This window comes from Microtus ochrogaster, chromosome 15 (genome assembly GCF_000317375.1).
Source record: "Microtus ochrogaster isolate Prairie Vole_2 chromosome 15, MicOch1.0, whole genome shotgun sequence".
Taxonomy (NCBI): Eukaryota; Metazoa; Chordata; class Mammalia; order Rodentia; family Cricetidae; genus Microtus; species Microtus ochrogaster.
In genome coordinates, this window is record NC_022017.1 from 17,018,836 (window position 1) to 17,032,636 (window position 13,801).

At 40.0% G+C, this 13,801-nt stretch overlaps 1 protein-coding gene across 1 annotated transcript in view; it reads left to right on the forward strand.

Annotated features, from left to right (window-relative positions):
- Adamts20 (ADAM metallopeptidase with thrombospondin type 1 motif 20) overlaps nucleotides 1-13,801 on the forward strand; it is a 120,255-nt gene that overhangs the window by 48,036 nt on the left and 58,418 nt on the right. The window contains exons 11-18 of the mRNA XM_005354301.2: nucleotides 244-348; nucleotides 1,520-1,665; nucleotides 2,883-3,064; nucleotides 3,162-3,298; nucleotides 5,686-5,803; nucleotides 8,526-8,621; nucleotides 12,765-12,931; nucleotides 13,076-13,205. Coding sequence (XP_005354358.1) covers nucleotides 244-348; nucleotides 1,520-1,665; nucleotides 2,883-3,064; nucleotides 3,162-3,298; nucleotides 5,686-5,803; nucleotides 8,526-8,621; nucleotides 12,765-12,931; nucleotides 13,076-13,205 — 1,081 coding nt within the window. The remainder of the gene's footprint in view (nucleotides 1-243; nucleotides 349-1,519; nucleotides 1,666-2,882; nucleotides 3,065-3,161; nucleotides 3,299-5,685; nucleotides 5,804-8,525; nucleotides 8,622-12,764; nucleotides 12,932-13,075; nucleotides 13,206-13,801) is intronic.

A 13,801-nucleotide genomic window follows, 5' to 3' on the forward strand; every position in this document is an offset into this window, starting at 1 on the left:
AGTTCAACAACAAAAAGCCTCCAGAAGAATGTCTTACAAAAGAAACTTATTCATGTAACTGAATATTTCTACTTCAGCTCATTGCTCTTACTATTTAATACATTAGTAAAATTTCCGATTGTTTTCAACGTACGTCTAGCTTCAGCCATGAGCCAGGAAGCAGCTCAGATGGGTTTGGGCCACACAGATCTGGTCTGGATGTTGACACCTGCTCTGGCTCCCCTGCCTGTTGTTACTCTGCAGAAACAATGCCGGCGCCTGTGGTGCACGAGTGCAGAAGGTGTCCACAAGGGCTGTCGCACACAGCACATGCCGCTGGCAGACGGGACGAGCTGTGGTCCTGGGATGGTAGGTTTTCTCAAAGGGTGAGTCCTGTACCCAGAGTGTCTGGAATGGGAAGCTGCTCTGCAGTGCACCGTTGCTCGTGATTTGCTGCTACCCATTGCACAGCTAGTCAAGTTGATTTTATTGCTGTGTGTGTTGGATAGAGTATACTATCAACAGAATTAAACGAATAAATTTAATTTTGTTCCTATAACTAGTAGATGGGTTTTAAGTTATAGATATTTATATGAGTAATTACATGGGCATACATATTTTATTCTTATTATTAAAATAGATTAAAATGTCAGAATGCTAATATGTCAACAGGCCCCTCAATTACATAATGTTTTTACTGCATATATTTTCTTCCTTGAACTTTAATTGAACATAATTGAATGTGTTAACTGGTTTTCTCAAATCTTTAGTGATTCTAAATGCATTAAAATATCTTTTGCCCATGAATTAAGCATGTTGTGGTATAATTTGAAGTGAGGCTGTATGATAGCTCTAACTTTGTTCCTTCTCAGGATTGCTTTTGTTGTTTGTGGTCTTTAGTAACTTCATATGAACTCTTGGGTTGTTTTCTCTAGTTCTATAAAGAATAATATATGAAGTTTGATGGGAATTGCACTAAATATGTAGATTATTTTTTGGTAACATAGCCATTTTTAACATATTACTTCTGCCAGTCTGGCGTCATGGAAGGTCTTTCCATTGTCTAGTGCCTTCCCCTACTTCCTTTTTCAAAATCCTGACATTTTTCATTGTAGAGATTTTTTTTAATCTCCTCAGTTAGGTTTATTCGTATGTTTGAGTTGTGTGTGTGTGTGTGTGTGTGTGTGTGTGTGTGTGTGTGTGAGAGAGAGAGAGAGAGAGAGAGAGAGAGAGAGAGAGAGAGATATTCTATGCAACAATTGTGATGACATTATGAAAAACACTGCTTTGGGAGCTAATATAAATGGGATAGTTTCTAAACTTCAAAAACAAGAGAAATAATTACATTCCTTTTGCATTCCTCCAGCCTTGGGTACCGGGTAGACAGGGAATGCTTTCAGGCTTAAATGTAGCCTCACTTCTGAACTGACATTTGCTGTACCTAGTTGACAGCTCTTCTCTTGCTGCTGTTACAATGATGCTGATGCTTTAACTAGATGCACACAAGCCATTGCTCTTTGTGTGCTTACTGTGTTCATAGCATTGCCACCGTGGGCTGTGTGTGACCAGAGACATGGAGACCCGTCCTGTGGATGGTGAATGGGGACCTTGGGGACCCTACAGCTCTTGCTCAAGGACGTGCGGAGGTGGAATTAAAAGCACAACCAGGCTCTGTGATCGCCCCGAGTATGTCTTTTTATTCACTGTAGATTAAGATTATCTCAAGGACCCGAAAGTAAAAGTCAGTTCCGTTCACTTCTAACACTGGAGGTCAGTCTGCAAGTTTCAGAGATTCGGAATCACTGTGGAATACTTTAAACCATACTGCTTTGTAACTTTGTAGATTCAGGCTTAAAAAAAAACAATGCCAAACAAAAAAACTGAACTTTTATAATTTGCGTGGAGACAGCTGTTTTCCTCCGTACTCTTTGTTTTCTGCTTCGGTGTGATTTAAGGAGATGTGAATGGTCGATCTGTCTTCATTTTACTGTGTTTCAAATGAAAGGCCCTAGGCCCCTCTTCCTGTGTTTTGACTCTGCTGCCCAGATGGGCCACTCGGTCACTAGTTCTTTATTGTTCTGTAATCTGACGTGCCTCCTTTCCCTCCTCTGCTCCTGTTCTGGACGCCTCACTGTCTCAGCCGAGTAAGTGCCCAATCATCTCTCTTCATCCAACTCGAAGGCATGCCAAGATCCAGAGAGATTTTAAGTATTTCTATTTTATATGTAACAAGTCATGGGCCAGGTGACACTCTGCACAGTCATATCAGTGAGCATTTTTAATGCACAGGGATACAACACACTCTGAATCAATCTTACAGATCATTGAAATTTTGGGCTAGGTAAATTATATATTATTTTTACCCTGAAAACTTCTGGGGTTTATTTCCAGTAATAAATTGAATAAATTATTGCAGGGACAAGCATATACATAACATACATATATACATGTATATATGTGTAGATAGATAGATAGATAGATAGATAGATAGATAGATAGATAGATAGATAGATATAGATATACACACACACACACCCCACTCAAGTATGACAACAATGGGTATGTCTCCCTTGTCACCTAAGTTTCTTTGTTGTCTGTACCTCACTAGACAACATTTTTTAGTTTGAAAACAAAGACCCACCATTAGTCCTTGCTAATCCTGTCAGAACTGAGACTTATTTCTGGTGTCCTGGTCTCAGGTCTACTTGAGAAGGGGTTGCTATTTTTCTGATTCGTTTGCCAGAAAACCACTTAAAACCCGTTTGTGTATTTCTACTTCAACCTATAATGTTAAAAGAGCGTCAGTGGCCTTTCTGGTCCTGGAGGCAAATGGGCAGTTGTAGAAATAGATGACCACGGTGATGTTTTACTGATGCGCTTTAAAATGTAATGAATTTGACTAGGCCAAGAAACGGAGGAAGGTACTGTGTGGGCCGCAGGATGAAATTTCGATCATGTAACACTGATTCATGTCCAAAAGGCAAGCAAGACTTCCGCGAAAAGCAGTGCTCCGACTTTGATGGTAAACATGTCAACATCCACGGCCTCCCCGCTAATGTGAGGTGGCTGCCCAAGTACAGCGGGGGTAAGTAGCGCAATTGCTTCCATAGGAAACCGTTTTGCCGTGTAGAAACGCGGAGCCTCATTGTTCTGCATCCGAAATGGCATTCTTCTTTCTGCAGTTGCCATAAAAGATCGCTGTAAACTCTATTGCCGGGTCGCTGGGACTACCAGCTTCTACCAGCTGAAGGACCGAGTGGCTGATGGTACACCCTGTGGGACCGAGACTAGTGACATCTGTGTCCAGGGCCTTTGTAGGGTAAGTAAACTTCGTGTTTCTATTGGTGAACAATGCGTTTTTTCTACTTCTGTAACCAATGTTGTCTCTGTTCCTTCAGAGTTGTTTTATGGATGCCATTAAAGTAATCTTTGAGATCATGCTATCTCTAGGACTGTGGTTAACTTTGTATTGTCGTGGTATACACCTGTATCCTGGTAGAGGAGGCCGAGGCAAGCCAGCCTGGTCTAGATAGCTGGATCCTGCCTCAAAAATAAAACAAAAGCAGCCTAAAATGCATAAGGTGGCTGATTTTGTTTTGCCAGTTGTATTTAGAGTCGGCATGAAGATGGGGTCACCTTCTTTAAAAGGTAGAAGAAAATAGACTTCAGGGTACAAAAAGTGCCTTTACTACTTCAGATGTGACCTCTATGGTGACGGCTAACCAGCATCCCCTCCCTTTCTCTAGTCCTGTGACTCTTATTTCTCCTGTTCAAACAGCAGTGTCGAGCTCTTGATATGAACAGATATTAGAGAAAAGATTTTAGAGATGTAACGGCAGTGTTGAACACTTGATATGAATTATATTAGAGATAAGATTTTAGACATGTAACGGCAGTATTGAACATTCGATATGAACGATAGTACAGATAAGATTTTAGACATGTAACGGCAGTGTTGAGTACTTGATATGAACAGATATTAGAGATAAGATTTTAGACATGTAAGGAAGTAAGTGCTCAGGTTGGAACTGGGACCAGGAAGATATTTGATGTGTAATTTTCATCGGAACTCCTTAGAGATTCAGATATTATTTTGAAGTGGAAGAAGCGATGAGGTTTGCTTTGCACTTTATGGTCCTTTTTAGAATGACCTTGGTTAGAAGATGTGAGGCAGGACCACCAGCAGGCTTCTCAATAAATGAAAGAGGCATGCATGGAAAGACATATGCTTCAGATGGTTGGCGATCTGAGGAAGGCAGGTGGAGTCTGAGCATCAAAACAGCGAATGCTGTCCAGACAGCAAGCGCGCTGCTGTGAGGCCGTTTCTTCGATTGAAGGGGAGCTTAATATGTCTAATTACATCTCCTTGTAGCCATGCATTGGTTGCCTAAGTGATAATAGTCTGCACCCAAAGGCCTTAGGACATGTTCTAAGACACTTAGCTTACATTTTAGAAATACATTAAATAGTACAAAAAGATTACTCTATGGCCCCCAAATCATATGTCATATTTAAACAAGCAACACAGCCAAATGAAATGAAACAAAATATGACAAAGATGATCTGAATGTCTAGATGCATTTGCCATTCATAAAATACATGGGTAAGTCTTCATCATGGAAGTATTTGCCTCTTGTATCAAAAACATACATATGGCAGGGGGATGGGATGGCTCCACGGGTAGGACATTTGCTGCCAAGCCTAATAACTGGAGTTCTGCTCCTGGAGTCCACGAGATGGAAGGAGAGAACCAGTTTCCCGCTCCCCTGCCATGCTCTGGTACACACTCCCTGCCCCACCATCCCACTACGTAAATAAGCTAGTGGAGAACCCAGTCCAGGTGGAGAACCCAGTCCAGGTGGCATGTGAACCTTTCTCTTTGGGTTACCCAGCTTAGAGGTCTAGTCCATAAACGCAACGGCCATGTCATGTGCAGAGGGCGCCTGGGGAAAGGGACTGCACTTTTCTCTGAAATGTCTAGGACAATCCTTAGTAGACAGTTTGCTGATGATTAAACTGGGGGAAATTCATTCAAATGTTTATTTGGAACATGCTTTATTTCCAGTGTTCTAAAGCCACAATATTTTTTAGAAAACATACAAACAACACCTTTTTTTGACTATTCTAATGTGGTTCTTATCCCAATGAATCTTTTTTGAGTTATCTCTCTTTAAAGGTTTTCTTTTTAAAAAACGTTATTTTGTGTATCGATGGTTTACCTGCTTGTATGTATGTATGTATGTATACCACATGTATTTGTTCCCTGTGGAAGCCAGAAGAGGGTGTCAGATCCCCTGGAACTAGAGTTATAAATGGTTGTGGGTGCTGGTAATCGAACCCAGGTCCTCCGGAAGAGCAGCCGGTGCTCTTGCCTGATGAATCATCTCTATAGCACTAATTTATGGTTTTCAAATGATTTGGGAATATAGGAATCTTTGTCTGTCCCAATGTAGAATTCGAGTTATTACCTGAAGATATTAATTTAAAAAATTCTGTAAACCCTTTAAACACACTGCTTCCTAAACCCTGTGAACACAGTTCACATGTCACTGCCCACCTGGTTTGGTAGATGCTCAGAGAGACTCCTGTTGCAGCAAACCTCTGCTAACTGAAATCATCTTTTGAAGAGAACCTTGTATACTTTAAAGCGCCGTGCACATAAGTAGTCACTTTGACGCTATGAATCATGATGATTGTGTTTTGAAGCAAGCTGGCTGTGATCATGTGCTAAACTCCAAGGCCAAGAGAGACAAATGTGGAGTATGTGGTGGAGATAACTCTTCATGCCAGACTCTGGCGGGCGTCTTCAACAGTGCCCATTATGGTAAGCTGTGTGTACTTGCCTCCAATTTCCCCTTTTCTCTGAGTTAGCGCTCTAGTGTACAATCTCTGTTGTACAGCAGAAATGTGTAGTCTGAGTCCTCAGTCCAGAATGATTGTCAGTGAAAATCTCCAAATGTAAAGAATAAGTCTTGAGTCGGGTATGTTATTTGAATTAATAATTCACTTCCCCAAGACAAACCTGATTCTATGTTTTGTTGTCTCTGTTTTTGAAATGAGGTCCAGTGTATCCCAGACAGGTCTAGAACTTACGACCTCTCGCCCTTGACTTCTCAGTGCTGAGACTGCAGGCATGCACCATGCCCGGCTCGTGCTGGACTGGGGCCAAACTTAGGACTTCTTGCATGTTCAGCCCAGTTCAGAACTGAGACCATCCCTAACCCTGAATCTAATTTTTAATAAAACAATTGGATGCATTAATGAAAATCAAACAATAAATCCAGTAGTATTTGACCATATTGTGTGAATTTTCTCCAAATTTTGGAAACCTTTTCATGATGTTTCTTTTAAGTTAGAATGTGTATATTTATGATTTTTCTGGGAAACTTGCTTTTAATGATTTTAATACTTGAAACCCTTCCTTCCTTCCTCTCTCCCTTCCCCCTTCCCTCTTTCCCTCCTTCCCTCCCTTTTCCCTTCTCTCTGCAAGGCAATAACTGGTCTATGTGTTGTGTTTGTTTTTACTGCTGTATTGAAAATGTTGTCTGAAAGTAAAGGGAGAAAATTTTAACCTAAACGTTGGCTCATAATTGCCACCTCACTGATTTCCCAAGCAGCATGTGTGATATAGTTCAGTGGGAACTTGGCAATGATTTCAATTTTAATTGAAGCTGTTTTAAGGCCACCTCCGACATTTTGAATTCTAAACTTTCCTCGGGAAATTCTCCCTCTTTTAATATTGTTACAGAAGACTTTAAAACTTCCCTTGTACAGTAAAAACTTAATTCCTACAGTATTATTTTTCAGCATTAAAGTATGTTTATACGATTGATCTTAAGATGCTGCTGGTAACTATTCCGATGAAAGGGTATAACTTAAGACTCCATTTTTAAATTTTTATCTATATGAGAAGCAAAGAGCATTTCATATTTTAATGTACTGGAGATGGGCTTGTGTGTTCCCAAGATGTTCTTTTTCTCTTTGTTACTGATGACTTCATGTGAGTTACATTCTTGGATTCCCTTGGGTAACCATAACACAGGCTTGTGGTTGACCACAGTGACAAAAAAAATATTTCATATTACAAAACCACATATATCAAGTTAGAACTGAAAACCTAACCTGGAGAAAGCTGTGTTCCTCGTTCCCATACCTATGGGAAACCTTGAGCAAACCATTTACAGGGTAGGAAAAAAAAATTACCACATCTGCCCCCTGGTGGCTACCTCCATTCTGGCATCTTTTTGGTACAATGGACTTGCTTGCATCATGGTACTGGAGACTCAGGGAAGAAGTTGATGAGGCTGTTTTATGGTGAGAGTTCTCCGGATTAAAATTATTCTTGGAGATTATAAGATAGACTATACATAAAGTAGTCAAACTGTCACCTTTATGCTTAAGTTGAGACACTTTAAAAAATTAAGTTAGGTTGCTCCAAAAGCCTAGAGGCGTTCTGGCACCATCATCTTTATGTAATCATGGGACAGTATTTTCAAATTTAATGCATAAAAAAATTACAGCTCTTATTCATGTACTAAACTGAGGGAATTAATTTTTTAAAAAAGGGACAAGGAAAATCCTGGGATAACATCTCTAGAGCATGCTAAGTCCTGTGCTTTCCCTGAGGTATCTAGCTAGCTAGCTATGAGAGTATTTTTCGGAATAATGACAGGAAAAGTTTTTTCTTTTTATTTAATGTGTATTTTATACTGAATTTCCTCTTCAAACAGTGCCAATATTGTGAAATTTGATTCAATAAACTACAGTTATTACTTTCATCCTGCTTCAGTAAACTTTACTTTCCTTGTAACAGATATTGGTAGACTTTAAAAACTAATGTAAAGTTTGGGTGTAAATATGGAGAGTCTAGTTAGAGGTACAAACTAAAAGTTTAATAAAAAAATAAATTTTCTATTACTGTTTCTCAATATAAAATCTGTTGCCACTCAGTCTTCCTAAACATCATGTCAGAGGCCAATTATATTGATAGCCCTAGATTTGTAAATAGCATTTGAAATCCTGGATTAAAATGTGTGGGCTCAAGGTAAACATTTTCTATACTCAGAATTTCAGAAGTAGTAAAACTAATTAGGAACTGTTGGACTTTAAGAATCTCGAGGTTGGAGGTGAAAAGATGGCTCAGAAATCCTTGCTACTCTTGCAGAAGACCCGAGTTCAGTTCTCAGGACCCACATCAGGTGGCTCCCAACTGCCTTAGCCCCAGCTCCAGATATTTGAAACCCTCTTCTGGTCTCTGCAGACACCCCCATCCCACTCACACAGATACAAACATATACAATAATAAATATAAAATCCTAAGATTCTGAACCTCAAGGTCAGTGTATTTGGGTGGTTGCCTTTATTCACTCTTGCATAGTGTTAAGTGTTGGTTCAGATGGAAAATCACAAACCACTTCATCACATTTTAAAGGCTAGGAAGAAGTGAAAAGTGTGGCTGTGCCATTCCAGTCTTGCAGGCACTTGGTGGTAATAGTTGGTGAAATGTCTGTGTTTATAAAATTTACATGTCCGAAATTCTATTGCAGGATACAATATTGTCGTCAAGATTCCTGCAGGGGCAACAAACATTGAGATCCTTCAGCACAGCTATTCGGGAAGACCCGAAGATGACAACTACCTTGGTAAACATGTAGTAAGCAGCAGCTGGTGTGTGGTTTGTGTGTAATTTCTCAGAGGTCTGCGGTTGATGGAGCTCTTTCTACACCTTTAGACATATGTTCTTCTTAAGCTACACAAAATAAACCCTATTCGAAGGAAAAAAGGAAATAATAGAAAAATTAGTTTTTGTTTTCCATTATAGTATTTTAGGTAACTAAAGTTGGTATTCAGTTACAGTTGTATGTGTATTCAGAGTAAAATTCTAGTCTTTCTGACGCTCACTGTAGCACTCCGACTTTCCGTAAGAGTTTTTTTTTTTTTTTTAACCATGTGGCGAAAGTACTTGAATGCAGATTTATTTCAAGTTCTGTAAATAACTAGCCTCATATTTTGAGATGTCACTGAATGTGGTTATTGTGTATTTCTCGAGTATAGATACATTTTTGTTATCTTTTAAAAAATATTTTTCAGATTTGGAGAATTCTGCTTAGATAGAAATATGTGAAGGTATTTACAAAGATTTTTCTCCCCACAATGAGCCAATTCCTGAATTTTCTAATTCCTCCAAGTGGTGATGTGTAGCTGATGAGGCAATTTTTCTGCTTTAAATTAATTTGATTTAAATATTGTCCCATGTAACTAATACATACAACTAGCCATATGACTTTGTTATGAACAGTTAATGTCAGAAAGAATATATGACATTATCGAGTCAAGTCTACAGGGGATAGCTTTTTAATAGGTTCAGGATTTCTTTGGTGTGAAAATTTAGACTTTTACAATAACAAGCAGCTGGACTTGTTCACACAAGTATATGTATATGCTAAATTCCGTTGAACTCTTCACTTAAGAGTGATTGACTTTATGCGGTGTCACTTTGATTGCCATGAATGCAAGACATTTCCCAAATAGAATTGAATGCAATGGTCTTACTTTTCTGTCCTGTTGTATTTAATTGCTATTATTTTTCTTCTACTTAAACATTTTGCCTCGGTTTGTAGCCAGAGATGTGTGCTGCTAAAATGTAGATAAATAATCAACCTGGTCATATCTTCCTGGGAATAGTCCATGGGTTCTCCCCAAGTATAAAAGTCAGAGATGTTCTAGCAAAGAAAGTGCTGTGCACACAGTAACATGGAGACTTTAGTCTGACTTATAAAAAAAGGGCTGTGCGCACAGTAACGTGGAGACTTGACTCTAACAATGAGGAAAATCAAGAAATGAGTCACGGGAAGATTTTTTTTTGGCATTTTATAATTTGATATGAATTCATTGTTATATTTTATTTATTTTTTATTTATTAAGGATTTCTGCCTCCTCCCCGCCACCGCCTCCCATTTCCCTCCCCCTCCCCCGATCAAGTCCCTCTCCCTCATCAGCTTGAAGAGCAATCAGGGTTCCCTGACCTGTGGGAAGTCCAAGGACTGCCCACCTCCATCCAGGTTTAGTAAGGTGAACATCCAAACTGCCTAGGGTCCCCTAAAGCCAGTACGTGCAGTAGGATCAAAAAACCCATTGCCATTGTTCTTGAGTTCTCAGTAGTCCTCATTGTCCGCTATGTTCAGCAAGTCCGGTTTTATCCCATGCTTTTTTCAGACCCAGGCCAGCTGGCCTTGGTGAATTGTGGATAGAACATCCTCATTGTCTCAGTGTGTGGGTGTACCCATTGCGGTCCTGAGTTCCTTGCTCGTGCTCCCTCTCCTTCTGCTCCTGATTTGGACCTTGAGATTTCTGTCCGGTGCTCCAATGTGGGTCTCTGTCTCTGTTTTCTTTCATTGCCTAATGAAGGTTAATATTCAGGAGGATGCCTATATGTTTGTCTTTGGATTCACCTTCTTATTTAGCTTCTCTAGGATTGCGAATTATAAGCTCAATGTCCTTTATTTATGGCTAGAAACCAAATATTAGTGAGTACATCCCATGTTCCTCTTTTTGGGTCTGGCTTACCTCACTCAGGATAGTGTTTTCTATTTCCATCCATTTGTACGCAAAATTCAAGAAGTCCTTGTTTTTTACTGCTGAGTAATACTCTAATATGTATATATCCCATACTTTCTTCATCCATTTTTCCATTGAAGGGCATCTAGGTTATTTCCAGGTTCTGGCTATTACAAACAATGCTGCTATGAACATAGTTGAGCATATACTTTTGTTGTATGATAGGGCCTCTCTTGGGTATATGCCCAAGGAAGATTTTTTTAAAAGAATTTATTGTTTGAGAGTTTCATGTCACCAAAAGTCCCTTCAATAGGCACGTGGACATTGTGTACATTAGAGAAAGCTCATCCCCTTACACAGAGGAGTTTCTGTTCCACGGGACAAGTGTAAAGCTTGGTTTGTTCGTTAGTGTCATCTGCACAGTTCCTTCGGCTGTCAGCATCAGTAACCTGTGTGCATTGGGTGAGGCCCGATGCCAACTCTTTATTTTCTTCAAGATTCCTTTTCAGGTCTCACGGAAATTTTAACTCAAGTAAAAAAAAAAAAAACAATCAAGAGAGACACACTTGGTTAATATAGGGTTTATTATTATAAAATACAGAGTGTTCTAGGGTCTTGAGAATTAAACATAAAAGGCTAATCTTGTATGATTTATGTAACTTCTACAAATACTTTCCCGATCTGATTGTGGCTAATTGCCTGGTGTGGCTGAAAGTTTTATTAGCTCTGATGCGTAGCTGATGAGACTGATGCTGAGGTTTGTGTGAGACCACATGGCGACCAATGGGAGTTCCTCTACTGCACTGATGCTGAGGTTGTGTGAGACCACATGGCGACCAATGGGAGTTCCTCTACTGCACTGCTATGGATTTCATTTATAATCTATTTACATATACAGATATGAAACAAGACCAGGCTACTAGTATATCCCATATAATAACAATATATTATCATTTGTAATAATAACATATAATAATACATTCTAGTCTTGTTTCATATCTGTATATGTTTATAGTATATATGTGGATATATACAAGTGTACGTGTATGACAGGCATCTTAGTTACTTTGTTGCTGTGATAAGAATACCTGGACAGAAGAAATGAAAGAGAAGCATGTTAGTTTGGGCTTACATTTCAGGAGTATATTCCGTCATGGAGAGAAGGTCCTGGCAACAGAGCTCAGGGCAGCTGGTGACAGTCCAGCCACATTTGGGGGCAGAGGATGAAGGCTGCTTGTGCTCAGAGCTAGCATTCTCCTTCTTGTGCAGATCGGATCTGAGTCCAGGGAATGGTGCTGCTCAGTGTCAGGGAATTCTAACCTCAGTAAACCTGATCAAGATGACCTTTCACAGACCTGGCTAGTGCCTTACCTAATCCAGATGGTCCCTCTCAGGAAGCTGGCCTTCTAGGTGATTCTAGATATGATCAAGTTGATAATATTAACCATCACTGGGCTTGCGTCAATTCCAATAGGAAAGAAAATGGAAAGGGGTGTGAACCTAAAGGAAGGTAGGGATGTTATTTTGAAAACAGTCACATGTATCAGTGGCGATCAAGAGCCTCTTTGTGAACAACTGTGGCCATTTCTGTGAGGGATGGTGAACACCACTAGTGTTTTAAGATTCTGTTCTGATCTCAACTCAGTGGTCACACAGATGGCCCTGGCTGAATGGACCATGAAACCAACCCAAAAGTCATGAACCAGGCCAAAGGACTAGTAGACAGGAGTGAGAGGGGGTAGATTGGGAGGGCAGAGGCAGGGCGAGTAGACAGGATGCATCGTGTCCATTATGAAATTGCCAAAGGGCTAACTTACTTCATTTAGAAATTTGGCCTTGAAATTAAGGCTTTGCACATTTGTTCCCAATGAGCATAAATGACCTGCAGATGGACTGTCCTATGTTCTCTAATGACTGATTGGTGGGTGCTCTAGTTCCTCCCACTTCTCCTGTCCTGTGTCCTTCCTGTTTCATGCCTCTGAGGAGGTTCTAGAATACAACAGCGTAGGGCAAATCTGTCTTAATAATATATTTGGCTGCTTTGTTGAAGTTTTCTTATTCGCAGGTTAGAGACCACGGTGCAATAAAGTAGTTGATTTCCTTAGCATCGATTTGTATTTACTTTCTTTAGATTCAGGTAAAGAAGTTGAGTTTAAAAGTGAGGAAAGTTAACACCATCCTGTTTGCCGGATCTACCATTTCATGAACTGCATCACATTGTTTTACAGCGTTATCTGACACGCACGGGAACTTTCTTCTGAATGGAAATTTTGTTGTAAGTATGGCAAAGAAAGAAATCAACGTCCAGGGAGCTATCTTCGAATACAGTGGATCAAACAACTCGATTGAAAGAATTAATAGCACTGACCGGCTGGAAGCGGAGCTTGTTCTGCAGGTAACGGCCTGTAGGCAGCGGCGAGACTTGGTCGTGGTCTTATTAGAATACTAGTTAAGTGCTTAACATAGTTAGCTGTAAAAGCAATGTCTTAAGAGTATGTCTTTTATAAATTAATTGTCTGTTCCTCTGTATTTTATTGAGGTGCTATGTGTAGGTAACTTATACAACCCTGACGTGCGCTATTCCTTCAACATCCCCATTGAGGAGAGGAGTGACCTGTTCTCCTGGGATCCATATGGGCCGTGGCAAGACTGTCCCAAAATGTGCCAAGGTACCCTGGCCTTAAATAAGAGACCCAAGTTGATGTATGCTGGTATTGTTTGGTTCCTCTTAAGTCTGGCTGGCTAATGAGTCTTTCCATAGACGGAGCATTCAGACCTGCATCGTGCCCTCTCTGCCCCCTCCAACTTGCTCTCTCTTGACTCTCCCATCAACGCTGCTGTCTTCATGGTTCTTCACTGTCTGTGTTCTCCTCTCCCTGTAGCTTTCCAGGGTAGTACCAACCCCCTGCCCCAGTTGCTCCCCTCCACACAGTTTGCTTTTAAGACTCCATCTGTCTCTTACTGTTGTAATGTCAAACATTCATTTTATTTCCCTTGCTTGGACATGAGAAGATACATTTGTATCATGGCATGCAAAGCTGAAAGGATCAGAGGGGAAAAGAGAAAAGCAAGAAGAGAGATAGCAGAGGGGAAGATGGAAACAGTGGAGTCATATGTAGTCTGTAATAGTGGGTGGTTTGTGATATAATGCTATGTTCAGTGCAGGCAATATTTATTGAGGGACTGTTTTGGCTCAGGTTGTTATTTTATTTATTTATTTATTTATTTATTTATTTATTTATTTATTTATTTATCGAGACAGGGT